Source organism: Pieris napi, chromosome 11 (assembly GCF_905475465.1).
Source record: "Pieris napi chromosome 11, ilPieNapi1.2, whole genome shotgun sequence".
In the NCBI taxonomy this organism is placed as follows: domain Eukaryota; kingdom Metazoa; phylum Arthropoda; class Insecta; order Lepidoptera; family Pieridae; genus Pieris; species Pieris napi.
Window position 1 is genome coordinate 2,513,985 of NC_062244.1, and position 18,366 is coordinate 2,532,350.

The window sequence follows — 18,366 nt, forward strand, 5'->3', positions numbered from 1 at the left end:
ACTAGGCTGTTGATTGAACGGCTAACTAAGCTAGTTGGCTGCGACATAAATATATCAAATTAAAAAGTACGTACGTAAAATAATTGTACGAGTATAGAATAACAAAGCACACAAAGTGTGTGAAAATATCGATCTGTTCAAATTATCGTATTGTATACGTCTACTTGACGAAACTATGGTAAAGATGTCTAAGGATTTGAAATTTGGTGATAAAATATAATTTGATTTGATTTTTAAAATAGCTTTTAGTCAAATTTACTAAACCCATATTGTAACTTTATCATCAAAAATATAATATATTTTTGATGAAAAAAATTATTTTGTAAACACTTCGTTGCGTGTACACAAATATAATACATTTGACATAATTAAATAAAAAGGAGGGCAACTTGCGGACTTACCGCTTTCGAGTGATCTTATCCAGGCAACCATTGTGAGAAAAAAACATATATATTGTAGGTCGCCATCGTTCTTTATTTTGTATCAGTTCTAGGCTATGTTGTTGCGTCTTCTAAGGCTTAGAATGTGTTCTCCTTCATGAGTTTGTTACTTGTAGTGTTCTCCGAGAACTCGGGTTCTTTGTACATAGGGGATATGTGTGACGGCGAAGGCCAAGGTTGTCTGCGATACCAAGGGCCGGAACCAGTCTGTTGCTCAGATCACAACCATTAACAAAGACGTTGCCTACTGAATGTCTCCGAAACTATCGATATCTTTATATGTTCGCAGAGTGAGTTAACAGTAACGATACTGTGTTTCTTATGTATTTATTATATACATGATTATACTTATTTTGGGAATATAGTATTAGTTCAGTAGGTACTGTAAGGATAGTGTATGAATTATTTTATGAATAAATAAATAAAATCTTCAATGCCTTCAAATACGTTAATATCGGGTTGTATTTCCAGTTCAATTCGAAAAAATTTGTTAGTGAATGTAACAATCAATATTTTTTTATAGAACATGGGACAAACGTGCTAATTTTAAGTGATACCGCCGCCCATGTACTCTCGGGCTCGCGAGTGCGTAGCCGGCCTTTGAAGTTAAGTTCAAATAAAAAAACGGATCGTCGTTAGCATCGCTTGGAATTAGCGGATGCTACTCGTGTTACTGAAATGATACTATATTAACTGAAGGGGCTTTGCAAATGGAACAACTTTAGACCGGGCAACTATTATATTTTAAACTGTATCATCACAGAATCCAGCTCTGTCAGCTCACTTCCACATCCTCGGCCAGGATGGGTCTGTATAGTGCATGGCAGGCTGACCTGGACACCTCGAAAAGTGTGTTGTCTTCTCGAAACACTCTAGAAGTGTTGCTGTTGTACCCCAAAGTTCTAGAACAAAAACATATTTGGTTACTTGGCACAAACTGATAATTGGAATTAGGGTCCTTAAAGAAAAGAGCGTAGAGCCCGGCAACGTAATTGCGAGCCTTCTGGCAGTGTGAGTGTCCAAATTTAAAAAGTTAGGTCCCTGTGGCAGTGTACCTTTAACGCTGGCAGCATTTCTTCGCTGTATTGCGATACTTATTCGTTGAGCGAGGAAAGCACCAGCTCTGGGGTCACCGGTACTATCTACCAGGCGCTAACTTAAATCTTTAATTAGCAACAGTGCACCCCACGGCCCAAGAGTCTCTACTCCATAGAGAGAGAGAGATATTTTTCCTAGGTTAGATTCTAAGTATTCATAATTATCTATTATGTATTAAGTGATGTTTAATTTTATTTATTTTTTAGTTATGGAAAAGACGTTACTTTTGGCCTGTCATTTAAATTTTAATTCAAAGATGTTTTTGTTAGAAATGTTGAATTTTATAAGAAATAGGATAAAAGTGATTTGAGAAGTTTTCAAGTAAAATAAACTTCAACTGTTGTTTCTTTAAATACATATTTCAGCAACACATTTGAGTTTCATTCATCATAAATACATTATGAGCATATGATAGCTAAGTTGCTCAACCAATGGTGATGAATATCGACACAGCAGTTCTCACTCTCTTTGCATTTCGCCGATCACCGCAACTCTTTTCTATGTTCGCAGTTCCAACGATATAAATCAGCTAGTTGCCAGTGACTTAGTCGCTCCACTTGCAAACCGCCTAACGCGACCTTTGACTTTGATAACATACCATTGTCCATCCCTATCACATTGTACTAGCGTAAGAAAGACAGGCTTAGAACTCCGTTTAATAGAATATTGTCAATTGTCCCAACTCCCAAACAGCAACAACTCTTCGCTATGTAACGACGTCTTTATAAAATTTCCAGCACAAATAACTCTTTATAAAATGATTACAAAAATAATATTTTCGTTAATATTCATATCGTGTATAGTTAAAACTAAATCAGGTAAGATCAATAAATCTTTTAATATCATTTTATTGCCACGATCGTGTCGTTATCAGACTTAATATACTTTTTCTTTTTTATTATTACTTTAGTATGCTTGTGTGTGCGAAAACGGGAAAAGAATCGTCGTGGGATTTGTAGCAAAAAAAAAAAAGTTAAATTAGCCTTTTTGTTATATTAAAAACACTGTAACACAGTTCGACAGTAATCATATTGATGCTTATTATAAATGTATAGAATTTTTGTGAATTAATGAAATGATACGTAAAAGAATTATAGTTATCATAACCCGGTTCTCAAGACTCAAACCCGGTTGGCACAGTGCACAGCGCAATTTATATCGCTTGAGACATAACCAAACATTAAATTATTAGCAGCATTGAATTGTATAACTTAATGGTAACAATATGTTTTGACTTATACAGATTTTAAGCTTCAAAAACTAAAATCATTGTAATTGTTTACGTTATTAAAGAACTTATCCTGAAGTAAGATAAAACTTAATTATCTCGTGTCAAATATAACATTAGCTAATTAAGTATTATTCTTTACTTTTATGACCATTCTAAATTAGTTATTAAGCTATCAAATACTTTTGAAATAAAAAATTGTTAAAATTAACCCGGATAATATCGAGGTATAGATTTTATCAACATATATTGGCATTACGTAAAAAGAGCAGTGTTGGTCTAGTGGCTTCAGCGTGCGACTTTCATCCCTGAGATCGTAGGTTCGATCCCCGGCTGTGCACCAATGGACTTTCATTTTATGTGCGCATTTAACATTCGCTCGAACGGTGAAGGAAAACATCGTGATGAAACCGGCTTGCCTTAGACCGAAAAAGTCGGCGTGTGTTAGGCACAGGAGGCTGACTATATAGCCTATTAGATTGACAAATTATCATGAAACAGATGCAGAAATTTGAGGCCCAGACCTGAAAAGATTGTAGCGCCACTGATTTATTTATTTATAAATTACTAGCTGGCCTGGCGAACATCGTACCGCCTAATAGTCGGTTCTTTATTTTTTTTTAAATACTTATTCTGCTATTCGGGACACCGGTCTAGCTAAGATAAAAAAAGAAAGTTGATAAGACAACAAATACATTATGTCACAAAATTTACCTTCCCGGAACCCCTCCACTAACACTTGAACTTTATGATATGGTATTAAAGTTCAAATTGACTTTTAAGTATTATTACGAATATTATGTATGGGAATATAGAAAAGTGTTGTTTTTAGACTTTTTCACTCAATTTTTTTAATTTTTCTCTCCGTAAGAACCATCCTCGTACTTCAAAGAATATTATAAAAAAAGAATTGGCCAAATCGGTCAAGCCGTTTTCATGTTATGTTGTGACAACGGAAAACGGGTTTCATTTTTATATATATAGATATATCGTATTAATAAAGACTCAAATAATTATAACATATTTCATTTTTAGATAAGCCATGTGCAGTGAAGCACATATTAGGACAATCCATAGTTTGTGTTTGCAACTCTACATACTGTGATGACTTTATAAGGGAACCACCAACAGACGGCTATATCACGTATACTTCTTCAAAGGTGAGATTATTTTATATGAAGAGAAGGATTTAATTTTTCCTAGAGTAATAGGATATTGCTTTTGTTAAAGAGTTTAGGACTGTGTTCAGTTGATAGGCAAGTAATGTAACGTCATCGATTTAAGTCATTTGCCAAGCTGTTTAATCGAATAGCTGAATATCATTCAGGCCGCTAGTTAAACGGCGCTGTTTGGTAAAGAGATTAGGTGTGTGTAAAAAAAAAAAACATGGCGATTAAAAAGAGTGGCGGAGAGTTTATTGCCAGTTCTTCTCTTCCGTTCTACGCCCTTGATTTGAGAACTGGCAGTAAATGTAAAATCAGAAGCATTAATATTTATCTCTTTAATGACGAATCACAAGTGTACATTGTGTTACCTACGTGAATAAATGATTTTTGAATTTGAATTTGAATTTAGGCTGTTAATTGCACACATACACATACACAACGCCATCTGTTGATTAATAAATGAAATTATGCATTTAGACAAGTTTAATAAATTGTCTTTCTATTTATTCAGAAATATCACAAATTCTGGAGTTCGGAGTATATTATTTTAAGATGCAAGAAAGTGTAATACAAATAATTAATATAAAAATATCATTTCAGGCCGGGTTGCGTTTTAAAAAAGAGGTGCACAGCTTTCTCAATGCCAGTAAGTACACAACCTTAGTAAACCTCACATATGGTCACCAACGGTCTCCATGGATTAGTTGATAAAGGAAATGGCGGATAACCCGAACCGCGTTCCATTCTCAGTGAGAAATAATAACAATGGACGCAAAATTGTTTGCCCTATTGAAGGTTCACGTGAACTCAAATCCGAGTCCGAGTGATTTTTTTTAAAAATAAAATAAACACAGCTACAACCTTTTTAGGTCATCATAAGTTAAGTTACATATATATATTTTAGTTAATAATTAGAAGCGTTAACAAAATGTAAGCAATCATCGCACACTCGAAGCCAAAAGTATAGTTTTTCCATACTCACACATTCCTGTTTCCGATAATATCCAAAAAGGTTGACTGCCCTGCGATTCTGTAACTCACTTTTTGAACTCACACAGCGGTTTTCGCATCGGCGGTCGCTCTCAAATCAGACGTGAAGCAGTAATTTTATAATTTGGCATTCGAAAAGTGAGTTAGAGAATCGCAAGGCTGTTCATACATACATACATACATATATTAGATTGATGAACCCTTAGATGACTCAAGATAGTTTTTGTTAGCGTCGCAACCCAATTACCCCAAATTTTATGTTAGTTATAAACTTATATTTTAAACGAATAAAGTCAGTTGTTACCCAGCTTCAAACAAAGTGTTTCACTTAGCCATATATTTGAACAAATCCATACAACAACCGCCACCAAACTAAACTTAGTGCTTGCTTTTACGCGACATAAAACTTCATGTCATGACGTCCGTTGTTCAATCTCAAACCCCCGGTATTGTATATAAACTGTCGTTTTACATTCTAATCCCCATCTATCTACAGATTTATACGTCTTACTGTAGGCACTACATCTATTTTCAGGTGACAAAAATTGTGTAAAATGTTCAGAAATCCACTTAGATGTGGATCCATCAGTGACTTATCAAAGGATAGAAGGCTTCGGTGGAGCGGTCACTGACTCCGCGGGCATTAATTGGAAGAGTCTTGAACCTGCGTTACAATATTATATGATCAAGTAAGTTCAATTTTGAGCAGTGAGCAGTGTTGGCCTAGTGGCTTCAGCGTGCGACTCCCATCCCTGAGATCGTAGGTTCGATCCCCAGCTGTGCACCAATAGACTTTCTTTCTATGTGCGCATTTAACATTTGCTCGAACATCGTGAGGAAACCGACATGTCTTAGACCCTTAAAATCGACGGCGTGTGTCAGGCACTGGAGGCTGATCACCTACTTGCCTATAAGATTTAAAAATGATCATGAAACAGATTCAGAAATTTGAGGCCAAGACCTAAAGAGGTTGTAGCGCCACTGATTTTTTTTTTTAAGTTCAATTTTTAAACCATTTTGAGCTGATACACACACATTTACAATAAATAACTAACGTTCATGTATAAGATTTATGTATGCATGTTGTGTAAGATACTCAAATGTCTAAAACTGGCAGTAAATTACAAGTTTTATAAACTGCCCCTGCAAACCACAACTATGTGGAACCAGCTGCCCACTGAATGATTTCCGAACCAATTCGACTTAGAGACCTTCTAGAAAAGAGCGCACCAATTCTTAAAGCATAAAAACATCAGAAAACGCACGCGCTTCTGACAATGTGAGTGTCCATGGGCGGCGGACACTATCGCTTACATCACATGAACCTCCTGCCTGATCAATAAAAAAAGAAGAAAAAAATCGTTACATAATTATATTACTTAGCCTACCTCTTTAGCTCACATACCAACATATGGAAAATTTTGCGTTGCTACCCCGTAGATAACCAATACCCAATAACCCCAATTTACAGTTTTCTTTAATATAAATATATCTAATTAAAGTATTTTTTTTTTTCATAGATCATACTATTCTGAAGAAGGCCTCGAATACAATATGGCTAGAGTACCAATAGGAGGAACAGACTTCTCAACCCGGAAATACGCTTACAATGAACTTCCGGTAGATGATGTTAATCTCACCAACTTCCACTTGGCTCATGAAGACTATAATTACAAGGTTTCCTTAATTTCTACAACATTACAACAGTTCAACCATATTACAACAAAAATATGAATGTTTAAAATCATTTCTTTATTGGTCAGTCAGCATTCCTTGCCAACATTATCAGAAACTAGAATACTACTGAACTGTATTTTTGTGGGTAGAATCAAATCTTTTTTCTGTGGTAAATGAAATTAACAGAAACCATATTATTTGGACAAAGTTTTGTTCCTCTCAGTACTCCAAAAAAGGTTTTATAACAAAATCATTCCACAGTTCATATCTGCTGGAATAAGTGCATTTATACGGTTATATCTCTTAAAATAAGGTTATTTTTAATTAACTATTAATCTCAGATTCCTATGTTATGGGCAATTCAGAACACATCAAATGTACCTATACACATAGTTAGTACCACTTGGTCACCGCCACCTTGGATGAAAACGAACAACGCGTTCACTGGTTACAGCCGTTTAAAGGAAAAATACTATCAGACATACGCTGATTATCATTTCAGGTAATATTCATGCATTACTTGTATTGCTTGCTTCTATACATAAGCTTCATGATCCACTGAATAAATGTATAAGGTGATAAAGGTAATGGTACTATAACGGTGAAAGCTGCGTAATTAAGTGCTAGTGTTAAATTATTATGATTTTTAGGTAGCCCTAGCTTTTATAAGATACGTGTATTATTTGATAACTGTCGTACAGTTTGAGTGAAGGAACTGCCTTGCGATTCTGAAACTCACTTTTTGAACTCACACAGCGGTTTTCACAGCGGCGGTAGCGCTCAAATCAGACGTGAAGCAGTCATTTTACGATTTGGCATTCTGATAAGGAGGGAGCTTGTGGTTTATTGTTTATAAGAGAAAGATTTTACTTAAAGCATTATTTACAGGTTTTTAGAAGAGTATGAGGCTGTGGGAATACCCATTTGGGCAATCACTACCACTAATGAACCAATCAATGGCGTTTTTAATTTAGCAAGTTTCAACTCCCTTGGATGGACTGTAAATGAGTTGGTATGTAATTACAAATTCACTTGTTTTTCATTACAACAAAGGTGATGCTTGTATTAATATTACAGTTATTTTTTTTTAAATAATAAAAAACGTTGTTCATGACAAATAGGTTGTGACAAAATTCATCTATTGCTAGTCCCCAGACTAGAGAGTCCCTGTGTTGTGGCTGACTCGATAACAATTAGGCAGACATTAACTATGTGTGAGTGTGTGAATGTGTGCGCATGTATTTGAGTGTAGCTAAAACATTACATTAAAACGCGCCTTATTGTGGACAATCATGGTACCTTAGGACTACTTAAATTAAGCATTTAATATGGAAGTGATAAACTAAATGTAGTAAATATATACGTATTTGCAAAAACTATAGAAAAACTCAAGTAAAGAAAAAGTACATAAATTCACGATTACAAGATACAATATACAAGTGATGTTTAAATAGCTTTTCGCTCAAAACACAAATTTTTTTTTTATATCTATGCGTGTAACACAGATCATATTTATTAAAGAACACCTGTACCTACCAAGAGAAATTATTGTTTATTAAGGTAGCTTATATGCTAAACTTTGTTTTAGGGCAATTGGATAGTAAATCATCTGGGCCCAACCATTCGTAACTCGAAATACAAAAATGTAAAAATTATTACTTGTGACGACCAGCGGTTCACAATACCATTTTTCTTTAATATGGTAAGTTGGTTTTTATTAACGATACGTAATATATTCGTAAAGTCCTCAGAGTTCAAGGAATAAATTATTAAAAACCTTTAAACTCTATACCTATTTTGAGATTCGTTTTTATTTATAGAGATTTTTGTATTCACCAATTATTGAAGTATTCTTGCATACACAAAGTTTTAAAGGTATTCTGAGTGCTAAGATGCCCAATAAACTTATACGAATGTGTTGATAAAATACTACCTAAAACTCAAACAATTATATACTTTTATTAGCTAGGTATTTTAGGCTTGCCTAGATTTTGCACTAGATAATATAGTAGAGTACAAATAAGCTATACGCAGATTTTTTCAGATGTTACACAAACACCCCAAAGCGTTAGATATTATAGATGGGATCGGTGTTCACTTCTACAACGACAGGATAACTCCGGCATCAATATTCAATTTCGTAACGAAATATTATCCGGATAAATTTATTCTGGCCACTGAAGCCAGTGAAGGTAATTTTTTTTTTTTTTTTACTATTGGACAATTCACACCAATTGACCTAGTCCCATGCTAAGCTGGTGAAGCTTGTGTTATGGGTACTAGGCAACGGATATAACACATATAAATACATATTTAAACACCCAAGACCTAAGCACAACACCAAATGCTCATCACATCGATGTTTGTCTCAGCCGGGAATCGAACCCGGGAACCATGGATTCGCGGTCAGGGGTACTAACCACTAGACCAATGATCCGACATTACTTAAAGTTGTAAAATATTATTTTTTACCCATTTTTATTAAACAGAAACGTTTCACTACTGAATTAAACCAAAATGCTTTTTCATGCAAAATATATTTATTAAAGAAATTAAAATATTCATTTATGCACAGCACATGCTGTGTTTCGGCTACAGCGAGTCATGAGGCGGTTCTTGATTCGATGATTAATTGATATTGTTATCTTATCAAATAACAAGATAATTAATTTAGAATAATGAGTGCCCCGTTGTTTATTTATTTATCAATAAAGAACATGACACATCCCAAAGATGTGTAAAAAAAATACAAATTGTAACTAAATAAATATTCATAAAAAATTTTACAGATATTTTTTTTATAAAAGTAAAAAAAGAAAACAATAAAATCCACATCAATATAGCAATTTATAGTACATACACAAAACACAAAACCATTACAACGTTTGAAAGCAGTGGCGAAAACATCAAGGGGGCAAGAAACCCCAAGTTAATTAGTACGAAAAAAAATCGTATTTTAATGACGTACTGATATTAATATTAGTTAAGAATATAATTATATATATAAAAATCTTGTGTTTGTGTGAGGTTTTTAGACCAGTGCCGATAATTTTTGAAACCAAATAAAATTACAGTAGGATGAAACCCATTAGAAAAGGAGGGGAATATGATCAAAATGAAAGGAAAAATAAATTACGGTCGATCTGAGGTCGGGAAGGGGTGGGGGGGGAGTTTTAAGGGTAAAAAACGGTTTATCTCGATTTCCGGCAAAACTAAAAGTCCTATCGAAGAAAGTTAAATGGCAAAGTTTGAGGTAATAAAAAGATCTAAAACTTTTGTATTCACACATTTTTCACATAGCCTCAAAATTTATGTGAGAAATTCAAAAAACCAAGTTTTTCGTTTTTTATTTTTATCTTTAACAAAAATATTTTTTTTTTAACGAAATTTGGTGAAAACTTACCTTTCTATGTCCCAAATACACTGTAATTTATTTGATTAAAAATATTTATTTGTTCACCTTATTTTGAATTAATATCGAAAAAACATCCTAATTTTCAATCGAAAATTCTGACGTCAAAATTTCAGCTTTTTTCAAAAAGTTGGTGTGCTTTCAGTTCGTTGAAATCTCTACTTTCCTATGGTAAAAAAATATATATATATTGCCATAGTAAATCTTCTCAGAAAACGCAAAAAATCGTATGCAGTAACGCCCAGACCTGTCATCCCCTTCCTTACTTCTCTATGAAATACGAAAATTTTAGCCCATCTAAAGGTTAAATTTTTTTTTTGGTCACTCAGGTATATATAAGTTATCTTAAAATAGTAATAAATAGGCATCTGATTATAATTTAAAGAAGATTCATAGAGAAGTAGGGAAGGGGATGACGGGTCTGGGCGTTACTGCATACGATTTTTTGCGTTTTATGAGAAGATTTACTATGGTAATATATATATATTTTTTTACCATAGGAAAGTAGAGATTTCAACGAACTGAAAGCACACCAACTTTTTGAAAAAAGCTGAAATTTTGACGTCAGAATTTTCGATTGAAAATTAGGATATTTTTTCGATATTAATTCAAAATAAGGTGAACAAATAAATATTTTTAATCAAATAAATTACAGTGTATTTGGGAGATAGAAAGGTAAGTTTTCAACAAATTTCGTTAGATAAAAAATATTTTTGTTAAAGATAAAAATAAAAAACGAAAAACTTGGTTTTTTGAATTTCTCACATAAATTTTGAGGTTATGTGAAAAATGTGTGAATACAAAAGTTTTAGATCTTTTTATTACCTCTAACTTTGCCATTTAACTTTCTTCGATAGGACTTTTAGTTTTGCCGGAAATCGACATAAACCGTTTTTTAACCTTAAAACTCCCCCCCTACCCCTTCCCGACCTCAGATCGACCGTAATTTATTTTTCCTTTCATTTTGATCATATTCCCCTCCTTTTCTAATGGGTTTCATCCTACTGTGATTTTTTTCACTTTTTATTTATTTTAAAGGCTATCTGCACTGGTCTATTTACAAGAACTACGAAACTAAAATGGAGAATACTTTTATGTTCATAAAGAACAACTCCTATTTTAAAATACGCCTTAGCGATAAACTTTACTATCACAAGCAGTTTGCAATACCACCAACTACTAAAATTTCCATCAAGAAAAATCTCGATGGAAATTTTGATAAATAAATCCAAAACTGCATTTGCCGTCGTACATGCAAATCACTAAGGCGCGTTAATAAGCGATTGATGAGTAATGAAAAATGAATTAAATTTTTAATTTTAGGTGCCTTTCCTTGGCAACGAAAAGTGATTTTAGGTTCTTGGAATCGAGCGGAAAGCTACATTAGTGATATATTAGAGGTAAGTATTGATTATATCAAAAGACGTATAAAGATGGCAGAGCAGTGTTGGCCTAGTGGCATAGAACTAGCTAGTAGGTTCGTACCTCGGCCAATGAACTTTCTATGTGCCTACACTTGCTCGACGGTGAAGAAAAACATACATGCTTTAGAGTTGGCGGCGTGTTTCAGGCACAAACATCAAAGACTACTTGCCTATTAGAAAAAAACAAATGATCACCAAAAAGAAACAGAGCTCTGAGGCCCTGACCTAACAAGGTTGTTGCTACACGTGTTTTAGTGTAGACGTTTCAAATTTGATAAGTAAATAGAAAGCAATTCCTCGCTTATCACAATTTCAGAACACACTCAAAATGTCGTAAATAAATTCTCGTTTGTCATATAATAACGGTATTGCTTTTTGTATTTAAATGCACTCTATTATTTCAATTTGAGTTGAGGATTTTTGGATTTATGTTCAGTAGGTGATAATGTATTATTCTTTGTATAAGTTTTATAATTAAATAAGTTTCTAAGTTGATTAAACTCGCGAACGGTTACGCGATTCTTTTTTTTCGGGTTTTATAAAGTTACTAGCTGACCCGCCAAACGTTGTTTTGCCATGTATATTATTTCTAGAAAAGATTTTTTTAGATCAATGAATCTTTTATCTACAATAATAAAAAATAGGGATTGTATGTATTTTTGTAAGCTGCCCTGCGATTCTGTAACTCACTTTTCGAACTCACACAGCGGTTTTCGCATCGGCGGTCGCTCTCAAATCAGTCGTGAAGCAGTCATTTTATGATTTGGCATTCTGAAAAGGTGAGAGCTTGTAGTGACTGCTGTGTGAGTTTGAAAAGTGAGTTACAGAATCGCAGGGCTGTATCATAAAAAAATTATAACAAAAAAAATGGTCTAAAAAATAAAAAATAAATTTTGGGGTGAACACCCCGTATCACTTAAGGGTTCGAAAGTTAGACAGTAGCTGAGAATCAGTCGAGCCGTTTTGGAGGAGTATGGGAACGAACATTGTTACACGAGAATTTTATATAGATATTAGATTAACAAAACTCGTTTCAATTAGTATTTTATTATAATATATTTATTTCAGGATCTTAACCACAACCTGGTCGGTTGGATCGATTGGAATCTATGTTTAAACTTAATTGGAGGTCCGAATTGGGAACTAAACTTCGTCGACTCCCCGATAATCGTAAATGCTTTGCGACAAGAATTCTACAAACAGCCAATGTTCTATGCGTTAGGACAAGTATCGAAGTTTGTCCCGAGGGACTCCATAAGGATTCAAGTGAACGAGACGAAATCATTCTTCCAGACTTCGGTGAAACATGCCGGGTTTCTGACACCCAGAAATACGACTGTGTTGATTCTTTATAATAGGTACTTTACAATATTTTTTATTGGTTAGGAAAAGCACCAGCCCTGCGATTCTGTAACTCACTTTTCGAACTCACACAGCGGTTTTCGCATCGGCGGTCGCTCTCAAATCAGTCGTGAAGCAGTCAATTTATGATTTGGCATTCTGAATAGGTGGGAGCTTGTAGTTTATTGTTTATCAGAATGCCAAATCATAAAATGACTGCTTCACGACTGATTTAAGAGCGACCGCCGATGCGAAAACCGCTGTGTGAGTTCGAAAAGTGAGTTACAGAATCGCAGGGCTGTTATTGTATTACCGGTACTACCAGACGCCAACTTAAATCTTTAGTTTAAACACTGCCTTAAGCGGGCCGTAGACGGACCGCATGTTGCAGTCAAGACCGACTGCAACATGCGGTTTGCTCAGGAACTGCTCGAGCGGTCCGTGTATTGCGAATATGAATTTAGTATGGAAACTGCAGATCGCCGTGCGCCTATGGCCCGCTTAAAGGATGATTCACGGTATACCGTGTCGCGACCGGGCCGGGCCTCGGCCGGGACACGTCCACCGTGCGCCGGCCTGGACAGTGATTCATGTTACACCGGGCTGTTTGGGTGTACGCACGTACGTGTTTGCACGACTATATCTGTTTTTGTCAGCTAGTGATTTCATCTGTCGATAGACTTGACGCTTAAGTAATAATGCAATTTGAATTGGCAGCTATTGCAATTGCCATCGATGACGAAGTATTAGAAAAACGAAGCGATAGTACTAAAAGAAGATGGGGTGTACATCTAAATACTTAGGATGGCTCATGTCGTAAATCACAGGGTACTTGCGTACACATTCAAATAATTTTTCATCGTCCATTTTGCTGTTGAGCTGCAGACCTCACTAAGATTTGACGTTGACTGCTCTGCGGGTGCCCGGGCGCCTACGTTCATGTTACGACGTGCCGGGGCCGGACCGTGCCGGAGCCGGGAAACAATACCCACGGACATTACAACGCCGTGCCCCGGCCGAGTCCCGGCGGCGCACGGTAGGGGCACGGCCGAGCCACGGTCAGGCATGAATTACTTCATACAAAAGTATATCATTAATGTTAGACCGTGTCCCGGCCGGGGCACGGCCCGGTCGAGACACGGTGTAGCGTGAATCATCCTTAAGAGATTCTGTTCCAAACGGAACAAAATGAGATCAATATACAATTTCATACATCGATTGTATCGACTTTCCATACAATTGTTTTTTTTTAATTTGTAGAGTTTAACGTCACGTTGAAGTTTATTTATGTACCAATTCTATCATTACTTTTCTATCACGATGGCTGTTAACTTAATTTGAATTTGCTTTGCTATATCTGATGTTATAAAAAATATTATGATATATTAAAACTATTGTCTATTGATAGATCAGCACCGGTACTAACTTTCAACTGCTATCGCTATTTGGTAGACTTCTTTAATGCCTGGTTTTTTTTTCAGTGAAAAGGAGCAGTCAATCACAGTAAGATGCGTAGATAATATAATGCACCTGCAGCTCCCAGTTCGCTCTATAACGACGGTCGAATTCCAAACCAAGAAGAAAGAAATGAAACCAGAAGATTTGTTGGACCATTCGTGATCCTCAATAAATATGTCTTATTAGTTGAGCAAGAATTAATAACTTGTTTATATTCAAATACCCTACGTAATTTTTCTAAAAATTCATTCTTTAAATAATTTCCGTTCCACAACTGAGCGTTTTTCAAGGCAGTTTTTGCCGTGCACCACCACTATGTGGAAGAAGCTACCCACTGAAGTATTTCCGAACCAATTCGACTTAGGGTTCTTCAAGAAAAGAGCGTACCAATTCTTAAAAGGCCGGCAACGCACTCGCGAGCCCTCTGGCATTGAGAGTGTCCATGGGCGGCGGTATCACTTAACATCAGGTGAGCCTCCTGCCCGTTTGTCCCCGGTTCTATAAAAAAAATTCTAAATGCCTGGAAACGTTGTCAACGTTAGCTAGATGCAGCAACCAAAAGTCAAAGTCAAAAATCATATAGGTAACACAATGTACACTTATGAACGTCAAAAAAGAAAATATACATTAAATGCTTCTAATTTTACATTTACTGCCAGTTATCAAATCAAGGGCGTAGAACGGAAGAGAAGAACTGGCAATAAACTCTCCGCCACTCTTTTCAATCAACAAAACAATCAAACTCTAAACTAAATACTTTTGATGTTAAAAATACAAACTTTATAAGCAATGCAAATTCTACGTAAATAAGAAAGCATTTGCTGAGTCATCAAACGAGATGACGCTTACATGGCTTCCTTGTGACTCAGTAAAGTCATAGAATAAACAAATCAGTACTGGCATTGGAGGGCGTATCAATAATGCTTATAATATAAAGAACCTAGAAGAGGAAGCATTGTATATTAGAACTTACTTAATTAAATAAGGAATTCTATTTAATGCAATACAAGTTATAATAAAACTTTTTTCTCTCCGTTTGTTGTAATGTCGTTTCGTTTTTTGTATTTTTTAACTCTGTCGTTGCTAAAGAATTTGTGTGTTTTTACTGTTTTTGCCTTTTTAGTTAATCTATAATAACATGTTAAGCAATAATAAAAATAAAAAAATTGTACCAAATTAGTTCCTTGAGATTTCATCAATCGACAACTCCAAAATATATAGTAATAGAATGAACGATGTTTGTCTTACGTACCTACTTCTATGACTAGATTTCAACACTAAAACAATCGAAAAACTTAGTCCATATAAATATAAATAATAATAAAAAAAAAATTCTCGGCATACTGATACATTGGTAAAAGAACCACAATATACAATTTTTAATGTGACAAGCACTTATAGTCTAACATGACATACACGAAGAGATAATACAAGTATTAAAAAAAAACAATTAAAAGTACAGAAACTAAACAAAAATCGATTTTAATGCGAGGGGAGCAACTATGGACATCCAAACCTAGCTTGTTTATCAGAATGCTAATTTAGATTTAGTTGAGTTTTAGCCAAAATGCGTTCTTCTGAGGGACAAATGGAATGATCGTATGCCTGGGGTATCTAGAATATTCTTAATTTATTTGAAACTGCTTGAATTAATCTGTGCTCGACCTTGTTAGGCTTCCACGTAACGGTGACGAATCAATTTGCATAAACTTAAGTAGATCAAACTTCAAAAACAATCAACACTTATATTATAAAGAAAGGAAGGAATTATTTGTTTGTTTATATAATTGGCTCCAAAACTACTGGACCGATTTGAAAAATACTTTCACCATTAGAATCCTAAATTATCCCAGAGGAACATCGTTATAGAATATTTTCAAAAAAGTTAGGGATCCGTATGATAACTTTAAAGTAACAAAAGGTGTGAATAAAATCCCTATATAGCGTACGATTTGAATACTATTGACAATAGAGCAAAGTGATATACTAAAGTTTTATAGAATCAATATCTATAAAAAAATATGAGATACTATGTCTAACTAATACAAAATGAATATACTACACACTGAACAGTTGTCGATGGCGTTTGTCTGGTACAGAAGGCTGATCATCTAATTTTAAAGAAGATAAGTGGTCACGAAACAGAACAGAAATCAGGAGCCCAGACCTAAAAAGGTTGTAGGGTCACTAGTTTTTATCAATACTACACGGGTACACATAGATAACATAGCCTATTTAGATCCTTAAAATATACATTCTGTGAAAAAAGCATTGATAATGGATGATTTGTACATACAAAAAAAGGTTCCTAATTCAAGTTTATGATTTGTTTTTATTGTAAGATTGGCACAACTGTTTTTATAAATTTGGATGAATAGCTTAAAATTCAGTGGCTATACAACACTTGGTCTTTACCCCAGGTTTATGTATCTATTTGTATTCGTTTTTTTTTCTTCATAATGACAAAGTACTTGATCAGCCATCTGTGCCTGACACTTCTAGATTTTTGATGACGTTTTCCTTTACCATACATGCGAGAGTTAAACACGCGCATAGATAGATAGTCCATTGATGTATTTAAAGTTCCACCTCGGCGATGTAAGATGTTGAAGCCATGTTTTTTTAGAAAGAACGCTTTCCCACGGCGCGACAGCATTGAGGTGGAGGGCTACTTAAGATTGTACTGGTGGAGGTTGGCTACTAAGACATCACAGCACCACTTCTGATTGCAAATCGAAAAAGGTTTTTGTTATTTTATATTATAAATATTCGAAAAACATGTCTTGTTTCATTAAAATCCTACCCTCCTGTTTGATCAAGTACAGCTTATGTCCGATCTATTATTATATTAACGGACCGGAAGATGTGTCAGAGTCACAATTGAACAATAGTCATGAGAACAATCAAGATCAGCTATTAACGGCTGGATTGTATTAAGACTTTCTTTAAAAACATCTAAGTTGTATTTCGTCACTTATTGTAAATGAAGTTACTATAGCTTAAAACTGTATCTCTTCCCTGTATGTATATTTTAGAAGTGACCAGATTCGTTCACAAAAACATAAATATTTTTAAGTCAACAGGAATAGACATCTGTCGAAGTAAATATGGGTGAAAATTGGCTGTGCTAAAATTAATCTGGAATTGAAAATACACGTCAAAACGTGTATTTCATACAAATATGTCAATCAAGGTTTTAAAAATTCCAATTTCTTTAAAGAGTTTTAAAGAATCGACTTTTGGACAAAAAACTATTATTCTAATAATGATTATTTGCGTGATGTGCGTAATATGATAATTTATTAGGTACTACAAAATAGAAGAATTCACTATAAAGATATGACTTAAAATGTATGTAACTTCTATGTAAATTTCCTTTTAAGACAAATTTGCCACCACTACCACAGATTTTTGTACCATATTCTTGCAAATAAATTATTATTAATATTAATGGAGTATGAATATCATATTAAGCTATTTTTGGAAGTCGTAGAAAAGGCTGGGGTAGGTATGTAATCTCGCCATATTTTGCACGATAAAGACGGCATATATCTAGTAGAAAAATCTAAAACGATTACTACATCCTTAAAACAAACATTGAGCAGTATTGGCCTAGTGGCTTCAGCGTGTGAATCATCCCTGAAGTTGTAGGTTCGATCCCCGGCTGTGCACCAATGGACATTTTTTTATCTATATAATCGCACGAACGGTGTAGGAAAACATCGTGAGGAAACTGGCTTTTCCTAGACTCAAAAAGTCGACGGTGTGTGTCAAGCACATTAGGCTGATTACCTACTTGCCTATTATATTCAGAAATCTGAGGCCCAGACCTTAAAAGGTTGTAGCGCCACTGATTTACTTTTCTTCAAAACAAACATCTAAAATGTGCAACTTGAATTCATAAAACTGTTCTTAATTTTAATAAAATAAAATATATTTCTCCTACTTTACCTCATTAACTCTGGGAGATTGAGGCTATGTTCACATGTAACGCGCGTCAACGCGCGATCAAATTTGAAGAGCGTTCAGATGATGAGCGCTAACGCGCGTTGCGAGAGTACTCGTCAGTCTAGTTCGGTAGAACATAGAAAATGGACGTGGAAGAGGCTATTATTTTGTGGTTATATTATAA

At 34.7% G+C, this 18,366-nt stretch overlaps 1 protein-coding gene across 1 annotated transcript; it reads left to right on the top strand.

Moving 5' to 3' along the window:
- Positions 1-2,206: 2,206 nt before the first annotated feature.
- Positions 2,207-14,432, top strand: LOC125053873 (putative glucosylceramidase 3). Its single transcript, XM_047655467.1, has 12 exons — positions 2,207-2,356; positions 3,802-3,926; positions 4,533-4,578; positions 5,458-5,611; positions 6,443-6,599; positions 6,941-7,101; positions 7,488-7,611; positions 8,188-8,301; positions 8,644-8,791; positions 11,335-11,411; positions 12,504-12,793; positions 14,258-14,432. Exons 1-12 carry the CDS (start codon positions 2,296-2,298, stop codon positions 14,394-14,396), a joined length of 1,596 nt encoding a protein of 531 aa, XP_047511423.1. The 5' UTR covers positions 2,207-2,295; the 3' UTR covers positions 14,397-14,432.
- Positions 14,433-18,366: the final 3,934 nt, after the last annotated feature.

Excerpts from the sequence above, each read along its gene's own strand:
- LOC125053873 (XM_047655467.1), top strand. The coding sequence starts at position 2,296 with ATGATTACAAAAATAATATTTTCGTTAATATTCATATCGTGTATAGTT. Across the intron at positions 4,579-5,457 it reads GCACAGCTTTCTCAATGCCA|GTGACAAAAATTGTGTAAAA; the intron begins GTAAGTACACAA and ends ATCTATTTTCAG. Across the intron at positions 11,412-12,503 it reads ACATTAGTGATATATTAGAG|GATCTTAACCACAACCTGGT; the intron begins GTAAGTATTGAT and ends TATTTATTTCAG.